At 39.5% G+C, this 15,332-nt stretch overlaps 1 protein-coding gene across 2 annotated transcripts in view; it reads left to right on the forward strand.

The window, feature by feature from the left end:
* The window catches only part of LOC108270307 (1-phosphatidylinositol 4,5-bisphosphate phosphodiesterase beta-1), a 41,229-nt gene that overhangs the window by 15,318 nt on the left and 10,579 nt on the right, over positions 1 to 15,332 (forward strand). For both annotated transcript variants that reach the window (XR_008396985.1, XM_053682605.1), the window contains exons 4-18: positions 3,250 to 3,390; positions 3,583 to 3,662; positions 4,034 to 4,087; positions 4,197 to 4,272; positions 5,909 to 6,009; positions 6,146 to 6,312; positions 8,453 to 8,599; positions 11,578 to 11,735; positions 12,023 to 12,105; positions 12,477 to 12,561; positions 12,668 to 12,854; positions 13,693 to 13,769; positions 13,849 to 13,945; positions 14,042 to 14,126; positions 14,458 to 14,582. Coding sequence is in view for 1 of the 2 variants with exons in the window: in XM_053682605.1 (XP_053538580.1) it covers positions 3,250 to 3,390; positions 3,583 to 3,662; positions 4,034 to 4,087; positions 4,197 to 4,272; positions 5,909 to 6,009; positions 6,146 to 6,312; positions 8,453 to 8,599; positions 11,578 to 11,735; positions 12,023 to 12,105; positions 12,477 to 12,561; positions 12,668 to 12,854; positions 13,693 to 13,769; positions 13,849 to 13,945; positions 14,042 to 14,126; positions 14,458 to 14,582 (1,663 nt within the window). In the remaining variant the exon portion in view is untranslated. The remainder of the gene's footprint in view (positions 1 to 3,249; positions 3,391 to 3,582; positions 3,663 to 4,033; positions 4,088 to 4,196; positions 4,273 to 5,908; positions 6,010 to 6,145; positions 6,313 to 8,452; positions 8,600 to 11,577; positions 11,736 to 12,022; positions 12,106 to 12,476; positions 12,562 to 12,667; positions 12,855 to 13,692; positions 13,770 to 13,848; positions 13,946 to 14,041; positions 14,127 to 14,457; positions 14,583 to 15,332) is intronic.

Raw genomic sequence — 15,332 nt, forward strand, 5'->3', positions numbered from 1 at the left:
GTAATACTTTTCCTATGATATGGAGCTCTTAGATAGTTGTTTTTTTCTCTTTTTTTGTTTTTTTGTATATACCATTGATATCTCTATAATGACAAATTATGACTTTCAATTTAGATTTGAACAGTGAAATAGGATGACTTGGCATAGGAAGCAAGCTCATCAGTTAAGACACAGGAAATCACACAATTAATAAATAGTGATTGTGTGTAGCGGACTAATCATTAACCTGACAGCATAGTTCAAGCAGGCATTAAAATAAATTAGATTTTTTTTTTGTCATTTAACATTCCACGGTGCACGGAGAAAGCCCTTCAGAATGTGTGGGCACTATTAGTACTGAAAGATACAGTATAAAAATAACAAATGTGTATAAAGAACTAGAACTGAGCAGGGAAATCCAAGAAATGAAATCTCTCAAGCCATTTTTCAGCAAAGTGCATTGAATTAAAGTGTAAAATTGGACTGTATGCCAAGTCCAAATATATCAAAGATGCCGACATGGGCCAGAACAGAGCTATGAGTCATGATGAGTAGGAGCAAACTCCACCGTTGTGACCGAACTGCACTGGTGCCTTGTGTAGCAAATTGGATGGAATCATTTAACCTCCTTCTAAATGTTCACTGTGTAATTTTGGAGAGTGCTAAAGCCTCTTCACAATGATAATGGTAGTACAGTAAGTAACTATGTAAGGGCTGATAAAAGTGTACAGTACTGTGCAAAAGTTTTAGGCACCCTATTTTTTTTTAAAGTACAAACTTTGTTATTGATTTTTATTTTATGACTTCTACATTATCGAGTCAGTACAAAAACATTTTAGATTCCCAAACATTAGTTTTCTAACACAAAATTAAATGTTACAGAAAAATGTTTGTATGTCAGTAAAGAAAGCAGAATATTATGTAAGAGACACTTTTCAGACAAAAACACAATGAAGGGTTTTGCTGCAAAGATAAGAAACAAGTGCAACAGTTAAAGTCTCCAGAAGAACCGTGTCTGGTTCTGCAAGCTGTTCAGTAAAACTTACAGCTCATTTCCTTATAAAACTGCACAAATTGTACCAGAGGCTACTATTTTATTTTTATTTGTTGATTTTTGTCACACCAGATATTGACTTTGTTTCATTTACTACTGTTTACTGCTCTTTAAGGTTTTTTTTTTTTAAATGTAGAAACATTTAATTTCAGTATTTTGAATGCATCTGTGCTCTACAGCATTTCTTTGCATGTGCCTAAAACTTTTGCACAGTATTGTACATTTTTGCAGATTTGTGCTATATGGCATAGTGCAGGACCCTTCCTAATTAAACTTGTAATTTGTTGTCAAAGTAGAATGGTGAGACATTCTCCATATTGTCTAGATATTCAGTTATCTCTTCTCTGAACCTTTTTTCCCTGAATTATATATATTTAGTCATTTGTTTATAATTATATGATGGCTGGTGCAAGTGTAGCAAGGTTGAGCACACCCGTTGACCAGTGTGATGTCATACTGCGGAGGGAAAAGCTGAGTGGGGGACAAGGTAAAGTCAAATATCAGGCCAAAGCAAAACACAATTCAAAATTTACATTTTGTTTGATTTAATAACCTTGAACAACCTGGAAAGAATTGAATCAATTTAATCACCAATATTAATAACAAATCATAATCTATTTATTAAAATATACAAAGCACTAAATACTGGTTCCTTCTTACCACGTTTTCACTGGGTCACTGGTCCCAATTGACACAGAACCGTGGCAGTTTTCCAGGGTTTAAAGAACCAAAGTTACATATACTGGTGTACAATTTCACCCCACCAACTGCAGGGGCAGTGAGAATCACCTAGATTACATATGCCGCAAAGTCATGAGGAACAGACCCATGTTAAGACACACTGGAGATGTGTATGAAGATGATTGTCACACTCAAATCCCTAGGAGTGGCAGTATCCTTCTAGAGCCTGGAGAATGTGCATGCTGAAGCCTAGGTAGCAACAGCACAGACTTCCTGGAGTGGCATGCCCATACAGTATATGTAATGCCCATAAGGAAGAGAAGGTTCTCATAGAGTGTTATGTCAAAGTTGCCAGGAATACAGCCCAACCATAGGTGATAATTCTCCTCTTATCCTTACTCCATAACCGATGATGACCCGAGGATCAAATGTCTGAGTAATACCACAGGGAATGCACTAGACAAAACAGAGAATGCTCTGCAAGTATGCCTTGAAAGGAACACTGCAATGTCACTTGATTGGTTTACAGAATTGGGTAATATGACCTTGGGCAGAAATAATGGGTTAAACCACAAGTTCCACAAGTAGCCTCTTGCGCACATCCTCAGAGCCTTGTTCCAAAATCTAGTGTAAAGCCTTCCCAGACGAGTGGAGGCTGCCATATAGTGAAGGTAACTAATGTGAAAAAGGGAGTATTATGTGCTGGCTGTCAAGTTGTGCTATTAATAATAATAAAAAAATTCATTTGCAATGAAGATACCATTTTGCTATATATTTGGCAATCTTAGAGCAAAGTAATTAATAAAAAATATATCAAAACATTAAACATTAACTGGGAAATGTATGTTATTTTATATTTGTATATACTCCTTATTCATAGTAGTCATAAAAATACACTCTTTATAAAATAGGGTTTCTTAATGGTTATTTGGGTAGCTAATGGTTCTTAGCTTCCAGTAGATGGATGGATGGATGGATGGATGGATGGATGGATGGATATATAAACTCATGTTCTAGTTATTTTTTTTTTTAGAGTAGAGTTCTGCCCTTTTTATTGTTTTCCATGAATCTGGCTCAGTGAACAGAATAATTGATTTGCTTGTGACACCAACCTTAAAAGATTGCCTAACCAATTGTGTAGCTTTATCTTGGAAGCATGCAAATGCTGTCCATGATGACAGCTGCCAAATTAATGGAAAAGGTCATTATAGATCTTAGTATTATGGCGTGTCCATAATAACAACAGTGCGTGTATTGAGCATTGCAGTATATAATGGGATCAATTATTGGCACATGTCTGTTACAGATGGATGTTTTTAAAGTCCAGAAAAAAGGGGGTTACACTCTGTTGGCACTTCAGTGTGTCTTTAATCAGCATCCGATATGTTTTGTGTTGTTTTATCAAACACATCCAGCTCTCACATCTTACATTCAACAGCAAATGACCATTTATTGAGCTTAATGATGACTGTATTTCAGCTTATTTAACTGTATGTGGTAAGACATAAAGACCTCATGCTTTTATCTTTCACTAGGAAGCCAAGCTCCGAGAGTTACTTGATGTTGGGAATCTGGTGGGACGGATAGAAAACAAAATGCTGACGGTGGTCACAGGGCCAGACATGGTCAACATTACATATCTAAACTTCATGGCCTTCCAAGAGGAAGTGGCAAAGGTATTCTAGTGACTAAGGTCTATCATTTCAATAATTACATGTCCCATCTGTGAATATACATATATATATATATATATATATATATATATATATATATATATATATATATATATATATATATACACACACACACACACGTGTATATATGGGGTATTGACTGTATTGTATTATTGTCTTTTGTCCTCTGTATAGGAGTGGGCAGATGATCTGTTTAGTCTGGCGTCCAACCTTCTGGCTCAGAACATGAATCGAGAGTCCAGTCTGGAAAAAGCGTAAGCACCCGCAGATAGTCTCATGTTGTCTCCATTTATCTCTCATGGCTTTGGATGAAACATGACAGTTGCCATGAGCTTTTCACACTTGAGCATTAGCCTTAGGGCACCATCACACCAAAGTGAATTCAAAATACATTCCTGTCAAGGCATCAAACCACATGTATCCATTAACAAAAGAGATGTAGATTTACATTTACAGTAATTAAATGTATAAACAGTTAAAATACTAAAACCAAAAATGCATAAATAAACCAAAATACAATTGTCAATATCTACACATTCAATTCGCTTTAAATATCATGTGAATAATTGTATATTATTAAATTTAAAAAGAATTCTTTCACTGAACATGCTAATCATCAAATCAGATACACAAGACTTAAGCTGCAGCCAAATCAAGAAGGACGTATTCCTGTGAAAAAGTAAGTCACTGCCTGGTTTTTACAGTATATATTCCATCTCCATATTTTAAGTTTAAATGATAAGTAATCTCTCTTTGAATCACCTGTTTGTAATTTGTCTTTTGTGCAGCATATTTCGCATGTTTTCAGCTGACAGGAAGCGCGTAGAGACAGCACTGGAGAGCTGTAATCTTCCATCAGGCAGGGTAAGCATATGTTTGGCTAATCACTCCAGGATCCTACTGGGAGAAAGCATGAGCTCACATTCTAACAGGAAGTGATTGCATCGTATTTACTAATAACTGCATACAGTAGAAGCATACTGGTGGGACTGATTTCAACCTCTCTGTATTTTATAGTGTTAGTTAATGCCCATGCAATGCCTGTGCTTTAAAAGATCAAAATGTATTACCTAGAAATGCATAATGAATCCATTTACATTGAAACAGGTACACATTACTACTTTAATATAACACAAGCTTCCTCTCTAGACAAATTATTTTTATGTTCTCATCATTCTAACAATGCAGAAAGCATATTTATCCTGTAAGTTTTATTAGTGCGTTTGGTAGAATGTCTCGGCTTAAGAAAAATTCTCAAAGTTTATTCCGTGATGTTAAAAGGCTACTAGTTACTGGAGCAAAGATTCCCAGTAGTGCCTCTGTGATTCATCCACTGCATGAGTCTTTAATCTCCTTTTTCCTTGATCTCATCATTTTCTTGACCACAAAACATTAATCGACCTTGAGCTTTGCCACTGCCTCCTGGACGCTCTACCTCATTTGCATATTTAAAATATTTACTGGTGCAAAATGGACAACACTGAGTTGACCAGTATCAACATGATCTAATGCTTGCACACTGACAACTTTGTTTATTATTAGATTTATACGAATGATCCAGTTGATTTAAAGTCAGATTAACTGGATCGTCTGCAGAGAAAGCACAGATTAATTCAAGGGGCAGCCTGATGCTTTTAGTCATTATTAATATTAGACAGTATGACATTAAAGCAAATAGCTCATCCTCTATTTTTCATAGATGCTTAACTCATGTCCCTCAGTATTTGTGTGAAATACCATTGAAATCCACATCTAAAGGTGACAAGGAGCACTCATTTCATTGAGGAATCAATATTGGGACATTTCCTCAGTTGCAACACTGTTTATTTGACTATGTCAAAGTCAACAACAAAGTTTGCACAATGTCCCACTAATGGTTCGAGGCAGGACACAAGTGCATAAACTCCATGTTTGCTTAATTAGGGTGAATTTAAAAAGTGTTGTACTGTAAACGTCCACAGCAGAGGTCAGAACTCAACTATGCAAGATAATAGTAGTATGAAACATGAGACAAATAAACAAGTACAGGTCAACCCAAAGGGCAACTAGAACATGAAAACAAGGCTCAGCTTACAGTAAGACTTCACAATGAAACAAAGAAACAGCATGGTATAAACAGAGGAACTAATTATGGACTAAACACAGAACAGGTAGACACAATCAGGTAACACACCAATGACATGACAGGAGCAGAAATAAGACATGGCAACTTTGATACAAAGGAGAATCCATGACATTACACATATTGATTCCATAGCGAAGTGAGTGCTCCCCTTGAACTTTAGAAGTGGATTTTGATACTATTTAGAGGTTTTTGTGTAGTCTGCTTATTTGTAATGTGCATCCAACTGCCTGGCAACTGAAATCGGTTTGAATATTTGATGAATTTGACCACTCTCAGGCAGTTAGATCCTGCTCAGGGATAACAAAGATAATGAGGATGTTAGGATAAATGTGTAACTATTGACCACCTATTGATTGTCAGTCTCTATTCATACAGAATGATTCCATTCCTCTGGAGGACCTAACTCCTGAGATTTACAAATCGTTCATTGCCAATCTCTGTCCCCGACCTGAAATCAACCAAATCTTTGCAGACCTGTAAGTAATGTTGTGTTAAATTTCAGGGTAAAATAGTTTTCTGTTATGTATTTCTATCATATGTTTGAATTTTGAGTAAGCTTTATGTAGAACCATATTTCTGAAAAGAAAACTCTCCCCAATGTCTGATTTATAGAGGAGCTAAAGGCAAGAACTATATAAACATGGAGCAGATGACTGAGTTCATTAACAATAAGCAGCGGGATCCTCGTCTGAATGAAATCCTTTACCCTCCACTGAAGACAGAACAAACACTGCTCCTTATGGAGAAATTTGAGCCCAACCCAGGCATGATACAAAAAGGTCAGTCCTTAAAACTCACGGTCTTCAGCCCTCATGTTCAGACTGTCTCAGCTGTCCATTGATTCCTTCAGCTGGTTGATGTGCTGTCATGTCACATAAGCCTAGACTGTCCAGGGATGACAGGTAGCCATGAGCGATGCTACTAAAGTCAGGCTTCTTAGCAGACTGTGTTATATAGTTCTTGAAAACTTTAGGGCTGTATGAGTTTTGAAGCACTGTTCAAAATGTTCTTAAAAGATCCTGTCGCTATTATACCGGTCTACTCCGACACCATTGTTCAGTGAAAGCTTCTTAGTTTAATGATACAGAAAACATAGTTTATACACACACGGAATTATTGATGAAGCATGATAAATGTCAATTGGAACAGGTCACAGATGAAATCAAAACATCTATTACGTATGTTTGAGTGACATAAGAACTATAAGACATCTAGTCTACCAGATAATAAGAGAAGAAGAAGAACCGAGAGAGAGAGAGAGTGAGTGAGGACAAAAGGCAGGGTGATAAGGAATTCTAAAAACAATACATTCCACGAACACAAAACAATTTGGTTCCGGTACATCGTGATGCAAACTAGAAACCTTCAGAATTGAGACACAGAGATCATGCCTGAAACTTATCATTATACTACTATTGTGTAGTATAGTACACTACTGTATATTGTGCTTTACTATACAATATACTGGGCTATTCTATGTTGTTCTTTGCTGCTATGCTTTTTACCAAATGAATTTATTCCATCCACATCTTTCCGTTTGTCAGATTGCTTCATTTGGAACCCAAACGCACAGTAGAGCATAGCTCTGTCATGTGATTGGCATCCACACAATAGCACTTCATAGTCATTTGTTCTTCCTCAAGAATAGTTCACTGTCTTTGAATCCTCTATGTAGCTTTGAATTGCAAATTATGTAATATTAAAAAAAAATTTTCTTTCCGGTGCACAAAACATTTTCTCTACCTTTCCTTTCGTTTCATTGCCATAGCAACAGTGACTCCTGAGATCCACTCGAACATGCCTTCCGACACTGCGGCTGAGCCAGTTTATTTATATAATCCAGTACAGAGCCAGGGGATCCGATCACTGGCATGATTGTATGAGAAAGGCAGTTAGCTCGTGACAGCTGATTGATTTGACATGTTTAGCCCAGAGAGACTGGATGAGGATAGATGAGAGTGATCATCAAGCTCTTTACCTTACAGAGCTACCATAACACCTCGCTGTCATATAGATTATGAGCTATTCTCTCAGCCCACGCTCTGAGACAGGCAAGGGAAATGGTTATGGGGCATATGAGTCTTTCATACAAGTCACTTCCAGACTTAGATTGTGCTTTGACCATACATAATTCTCGTTTATGATGAGAGGAGACATTGTCCCCGTAGACCCTAGGTTACCAAGTGTCAAAGGTGATTTTATGTATCATTCTGCCAAAGTTTCATCGATTCAGATGTCAGTGACATCTTTGTGCCCTTAAGTGAATGTGAATAGAGCGAGCCAAAAATATTATCTGAATTGCACACTTTCGGCTTATTCTCCACAATGACAAGACAATTGCTAACTTTCAGCAGAGAGCAGTAATTGCAGTCTTTGAAATCCTCTTGTCTCCTTTTTCCAGGGAGAGCAAGGTGGTATGTTTCTGCCCTGTGGAAGCCAAAGCTATTTGACTCACAGTAACATAACAGCAGCAGTCCCATTGAGACTACTCTGGAATTCTTCATGTAATGTTGATATGTAATTCCTCCTTGTCCTTAAAAAGGACTTTGGTTAATTACTTTTATAGCTCTGTGAAGAATGACCTTAATTAATATAAACTACAGCTGAGAAATTGTCTCGGGGACACCCGTCTTCCAGTGTGTTTCCTACAAGCACATGGTCTGTTTAGGGAATGTGGATTTTACAGTTTATTTTTAATTTGATGATTGTTTGCAATTCCTGCATTAATTTCACTGATGATACAGGTTGTTACGTTAGGTGTAAAAGTAGTGTGAAACAGATTTACTGCTGGTATACTGTAGCAGGCATGTCATGTCAACCATGTCACAAGCTGAATTGTTATTTTTGCTAGAGCTGCTGAAAATAATGAAATTTAACCTATGGACATAGAGTAAGCACATTTGCCAAACTGTGTTACAGGGCAGATTTCAATCGACGGATTCACCAGATATTTGATTAGTGATGAGAATGGTGTACTACCACCTGAGAAACTGGACCAGAGTGAAGACATGACCTTCCCTCTTTCACACTACTTCATCAACTCCTCTCATAACACCTATCTCACAGGTATGTTCGCTCTTAAGCTCCGTCCACAAAGCAGCCTTTGATTTCTACAGACACTGTCCATGCACATTTAATCCTTTTTCTGTCTAGGTTGAAAATTTTTGCTAGAGGAAAAAAAATGGTTCTTAGAAAACAATAATAAAAATATTTCTAACCTGAAATTGTTTGGGTCAGTTAAGGGCATGATGACTTATTGGTTAGCGAGTTTGCCTTGTACCTCCCGGCTTGGGGGTTCAATTCCCACCTCCGCCCTGTGTGTGTAGAGTTTGCATGTTCTCCCTGTGCTTTAGGGGTTTCCTCCCAGACTCCAAAGACATGATTGGCATTTCCAAATTGTTCGTAGTGTGTGAAGGTGTGTGTGATTGTGCCCAGCGATGGGTTGGCACCCTGTCTTGTGCCCCGAGTTCCCTGGGATAGGCTCCAGGCTCCCCACGACCCTGTGTAGGATAAGTAGTATAGAAAATAGATGGACTAGAAGAACTGTAGAATAATGGTTAAAATATATTCTTTATACTGAATTTTTGAAGCACTTTATTATTTAATTAGTTTAAATAAAATGATAACAGGATTCAGTTTCACATTGTGCATTATGAAGAAGACAAATCAATCTACCTTATACCAAGACATTTAAGCCCTGATTTACTATGATGACAAATAAAGGGGCTAATTTGCATGTGCAATCTGATCAACTGTGTTCACAGTGAAGTGGGCATGTTCACAGTGATTTATAAAAATGGATATATTATGTTATGTGTAAATTAAGGGGAAGTAATGTTTAAATGATACGCTTTATGTGTTACTTTTAGGCAGTAAGATGTGTTGAAAAACTGTTTAAAATAGGAATTGAACTTTAAAATAATCAATTTTTTTGTTCTGCAGCAGGAATTGAACCCTCAACCTTGGAGGTGTGAGACAAACATGGTGCTAAATTAACTTATTTGTTAGATTCTACCATGCATTTTTCACATTATGTGAAAACACCCCAAATTGTATATTTATTAAGGCAAAGAGAAAAAAAAATTGTTATTTAGCTCATGTGAATGATACATTGTCATGTAGTGAGGTTTTGGACGGATTCAACACAGTTAAGAACTTTATTGAAGAGCATATAATCCAGAAGGCAAAGCAAAAACAACAACAAAGACAGTCAGAGGTCAGGTGATCAGATAAACAGGTTAGAGCAGGAAAGGCAAAAATCAAGGTCAAGGGTAAAGTAGAATCATAAGCAGAATAACAACACAATAGCAAGGCTTGGTAAATGACAGAGACAATGGCAACTGAGTGTATTACTTTGCAAAAACAGTGATTGAACAGTCTTTTATATAGTGTGATGTGATTGTGAGTGTGATTGGGAACAGGTGTGTGTGATTAGTCCTCAGGAGAAGGTGACGTGTCTGTGTGTACTTTTGGGAGTTGTAGTCATCAGCCATGTTTGTAGTTTGTGGTGCATTCTGGGAAATGGAATCGCTAGTTTGCCATGACATGACAGAAAAACAGTTTCAGATGGGGACTTGAATTGGTGCGCCATCTTGTTTGCCTTTCTTGAGCATGGAGCGATGGCTACCGCACCACCAGAAGAGGGAACAAAGCTCAAGGTGGAGCGACATTCACCATGCAGCTAGAGGGTGAAGAGACGCTCGCCATGAGGCCAAAGTGGGAGGCAAGTCTCACAGTGAGGCTAAAGGGGGAAGCGAAGTTTTCTGTGAGGCCAGAGGGGGGAGCAAAGTTTTCCACGAGGCCAGAGGGGGGAACAATGTCCTCCGTGAAGCATGAGAGGGGAACGATGTCCTCCGCTGAGCAAGAAGGGAGAGTGATGCCCTCCACGGAGCAAGAAGGGGGAGCGATGTCTTCCGCGGAGCAAGAAGGGGGATCGACATATAGTAGAAAGCAGAGAAAAAAAGCAATGTTTTCAGCAGAACATGGAGGCAGAACGATGTCCTCAGCAGAACAGCATGGCAGAGTGGCATCCTCAGCCAAGCGGGAAGGTGGAGCAACATCCATAGAGAAGTCTGGCATAATGAGGTCCAAGGTAGAGCAGGGAAACAAATCGGAGCTCTTGGCCACAACGGGAGGAAGAGCAATATCCTCTGCTGAGCAGAGAGTCTGAGCAGCATACTCAGCTGTACAGGGATGCTGAGTGGCATCCTCAGTTGAGCAGGGAGGCTGAGCGACATTCTCCATCGACTCTACAGGCTGAATGAAATCCACAGTAGGGGAGGGAGGGTAGGGAAAGAACTTACACATGGCTTGGGAGGTCGTCTCGTCGACCTCCAACAGGAACTTGGCTTGGGAGGTCGCCTCGTTGACCTCTAGCAGGAACATGACTTGGGAGGCTGCCTCATTGACCTCTAGCAAGAACATTGCATGGGAGGCCATCTTGTCTACCTCAAATTGGAACTTGGCATGGGAGGTCAAATCATCGACCTCCTGCTGGAGCTCAGCAGATGAAACCCCTCATGGGTCTCAGGCTGGAGCTCTGGAGATGAGGTTGCCACGTTGACCTCCGGCAGAAGCTCTGCAGGTGAGACCACCTCGTGGGTCTCAGGCTGGACCTCTGGAGTTTAGGTCGCCATGTTGACCTCTGGCAGGAGCTCTGCATGGGAGACCACCTCATAGGTCTCAGGCTGGAGTTACGGCTGTGGAGGCCACCCGGTCAGCGTGCTCATAATGTGTGGTGAATGGCAGATCAGGCTTGCTTGTCAAACTGGTTCCCCCCAAAAGATCATCCAGGTTGGGGGTGTACTCTGGACTCCCAAACTCCTTTATCAATAGTCCCACAAACTGAGTTACATCGTTAAGTCCACTGGATTCTGTACTGGCCAGACACTCCGCCCACTGGCAAGCTGGGACAACATGTACCCCAGCCACTGGCTCTTGTCTGGCTTGGGGTTCGCCAAGCTCAAAAAATATATTTGGCAGTCGTACAGGAAATGCTCAGTGTGTTTGTACAATGAGTGTGTGTGTACATGTGTATTTTCCAGCGGGGCAGCTAGCAGGAAACTCTTCAGTGGAGATGTATAGGCAGGTGCTGCTGTCTGGCTGTCGCTGTGTGGAACTGGACTGCTGGAAAGGCCGGACAGCTGAAGAGGAACCGGTTATCACCCATGGCTTCACCATGACCTCTGAGATCTCCTTTAAGGTAATACATGTTGTAGACACAATGAACTTTGGACTGTCACTTAGATACATCTTAAACTGATCCAGATGCAACCGGTTTTCTATTGGTTTTACCCCAGAGGGCCTTTAGCTTGGTGGTATCCTATTAACTTAATACTTCTTTTAATGCAATTGCAATGCTAAATGAGTTTCTCACCCTGAAATAAACTGCATTTGCATAGAACTTAAGTGTGTTAGATTTTACATCTCATTCAATGATTATATTCTCCCCTCTAAAACTTATTCATATTCAATCTATTCCTCTTTCAGGAAGTAATCGAGGCTATTGCCGAATGTGCTTTTAAAACGTCTCCTTTTCCCATCATCCTGTCCTTTGAGAATCATGTGGACTCGTGAGTGAAAACACCACACTGCTTGCATGTGACAAGCATCTCTTACCTTTGGCCTTGGAGTGCCAATGTTCTGCACACACAAAAGCTGAGTGCAACTATGGCAACAAGGAGTAGAATGATTATAGCATAGTCTGTAATGCACAATTTGTTTTCACTTGTCCCTCTTGAAATGCCACACACTGTTGCTGCTCCTTTTCTTGCTGTATACAAGAAAATGTGGCATAAATTGTCAGCTCATTATGACACCTTTTAAAGTAGCAACATTTTGTAAAAACCTATGGCATTGCTTGGCTGATAAAATACATTCCTACCTTTGAGAATTTTATATTATTATTTTTTAATCAAAAATATTATTGTGCTTGTAATTACAGTCCAAAACAACAAGCCAAGATGGCAGAATATTGCAGATCGATTTTTGGAGATGCCCTTTTAACTGAGCCACTTGAGAAATATCCGGTTTGTACCTTGGTGTTCAAGATCTTTTTCACACTATTACAGTCATGCACAAAGTCTACAATAAGGACAGCATGTAAGGAAATAGTTTATTCTGTGTATTTTTTAGCTCGAGTCAGGAGTTCCACTGCCCAGTCCACAGGAACTCATAGGGAAGATCCTCATTAAGAACAAAAAGTCTCACCCCAAACCACCCGATGGGAGCACAAAGAAGAAGCTGTCAGAGCAAGCCTCAAACACCAACAGTGACTCCTCCAGTGTGTTTGAGCCATCCTCCCCCAGCGCTGGGCCTGCAGGTAAACTCAACATGCCGTTAAAGGTTTAGTCTTTTTTATCAAAAAGCATTAGGATGAAGAAAAGAATTACGTAGTGACTTTTAAATCACCACCTGTTTCAGGTGCAAACATTTTTTGTCCCTATTTGTTATCCTTGTAGTGCCATCTGGTGGGTTGTAAAGTATAGAGATAACTATGCATATGCAATGCTAATGCTTTTATAGCTTGACATACTATGCTATTACCAGTGGTGTGTATATAAACTATTGGTGGCTTCATTTCAACTTTAGGAGGAACACACTCTTTGTGGGACATAACTAGTGTTTTGTCAGCAAGTGCTGATATAGGCTCTGTATTTTATATATAATATGCTTAGGACTGCTCACCGGTACAGCTCAGCATCATGTTACGGCCATTATAGGCTGTTATACTGTGATTATATTGTTTTGTCCTCTAAGGCCCCACAGTAGTGATGTAAGGTGCATGAATTAAACTTGGACATTTTAGGCACGGTGTCTATTTACTGATCAATGCACAGCACAGTTCCACTAACATTACAGTAGTTTCAGGCACTCTCATTAGTAAACAAAGCTATCATTTCTTACCAGTGACTGTATGAACGTTTATGAAGCTACCTGGCTTCATTAGTATTTTTAATCAACACGTACCCAACAGTTTTCAGTGCCCCCTTCCACATTGCACATGTTCAGGTTGCATGCAAGTATGACGTACATGTGAGTGTCTACACATGATGCCCTGATGTGCTCGCAGATATGCAATCACAGAAGTTTAAACCAGGCCTTAAGCTTAGGTCTGTAATTTTTTTTGTTCTAAAACCCTCTTTACTGTTGTTCATTAGCTTCAGCAGAGGTGGAGGCAGATGATGATGAAGATGAAGACGATGATGATGATGACTGTAAGAAGTCAATGGATGAGGTAAGTGAGCTTATTTATCACATTTATAGCAAGTCTGACAATTTACTAGCTGATATGTTTGTGTATGAATTCTCTACAGGGCACAGCAGGATGTGAGGCTTTTGCAACTGAAGAAATGTCCACTCTAGTTAATTACATCCAACCCACTAAGTTCCACTCCTTTGAGACTTCAAAAAGTGAGTAGAATTGCTTGTAATGTTGGGCCCATTCATTTGGCCTAATTTGCTACTATGATGTACTCGCTGATGCCTTTTCCATCATTGTGTTTTCAGAGGTCAACCGCAGTTATCAAATGTCATCATTTGTGGAGACAAAGGCCCTGGAGCAGCTCACCAAGACTCCTGTGGAGTTTGTGGAGTATCTTTTCTATTTAATAAATCCTGCAGTTAAAAGTTACTGCCACTTCTGTTCTACCCTGCTGTAACCCACATGGTATCTGAATAAACATGGTGAGGAATGAGGATATTTATCTAAATTTTCATACACAAATTGTGGCCCAAATAAGCAGGTATGTGAGTATAGTCAGAACTATAGTAATCGGTTATAATTATAGATGATCATGTTCCTTCCACTGAATATTACCCTGTGTTATACTGTAAATGTTTAGGATAATAATCTCTTTACTGTACATTGAGGAGTTTGTAACTGTTATAAGAATGCCTTTACATTCTTAACCAAATTCTCTAAGATACAACAAGCTTCAGCTCAGTAGAATCTACCCCAAGGGCACTCGAGTTGACTCCTCCAACTACATGCCTCAAGTGTTCTGGAACGCAGGCTGCCAGCTGGTGGCACTAAACTTTCAGACAATAGGTAAAAGCAATCTATTTCTTAAGTCTTCTTCTGTATATGAACATCATGTCATTAATTTTCCTGGTTGAGGTTGAGGTAGCAACACGTTGAGAAGGTCAGCCCAGACTTCCTATCCCTAGCCACAGATTCCAGCTCCTAGGGGGTCCCTAAATGTTCCAAACCAGATGTGAGATATAATCTTTCCAGCAGATACAGTTTTAGTAGGATCTGACTTGGGCTATCCTTATTAGGTGCCTGAATCACATCATCTGGCTCCTCTTGGTTTGGAGGAGCAGCAGCTCTACTTCAAGCCTTGCGGAGCATCTTACTCTACCATGGAGAGTAAGCCCAGTAACTCTGAGGAGGAACCTCATTTCTGACACTTGCAGCTCCTGACCATATTCTGTTGGTCACTAGCCACAGCTCATGACCTTGGGTGAGGATATGAACATAGATTGACTGGTAAGCATAGAACTTCACTTGTGAATAAAACCCAATGGTACTTCAAGTCATCCACCAGGGGCAATATCTCTCATCTTATCTAACAGGAACATACCACCCTTTTCTAGGAGCGAAACATGCTCTTAGACTAGGAGATCCCAGCTGCTTTACACTCAACAGGATTCAAGTGGGTGTTGGTGGTCTACTTCTGACATTGCCAAGACATCAACATCACCTGTAAAATAACAGGGATGCTGCTTCTTCTCCCTGATACTGGACACCTTTCAAACCTTAACTATGTCCTGATATTTTGTCCATGAAATGTGCAAA

Source organism: Ictalurus punctatus, chromosome 9, assembly GCF_001660625.3.
Source record: "Ictalurus punctatus breed USDA103 chromosome 9, Coco_2.0, whole genome shotgun sequence".
NCBI lineage: Eukaryota > Metazoa > Chordata > Actinopteri > Siluriformes > Ictaluridae > Ictalurus > Ictalurus punctatus.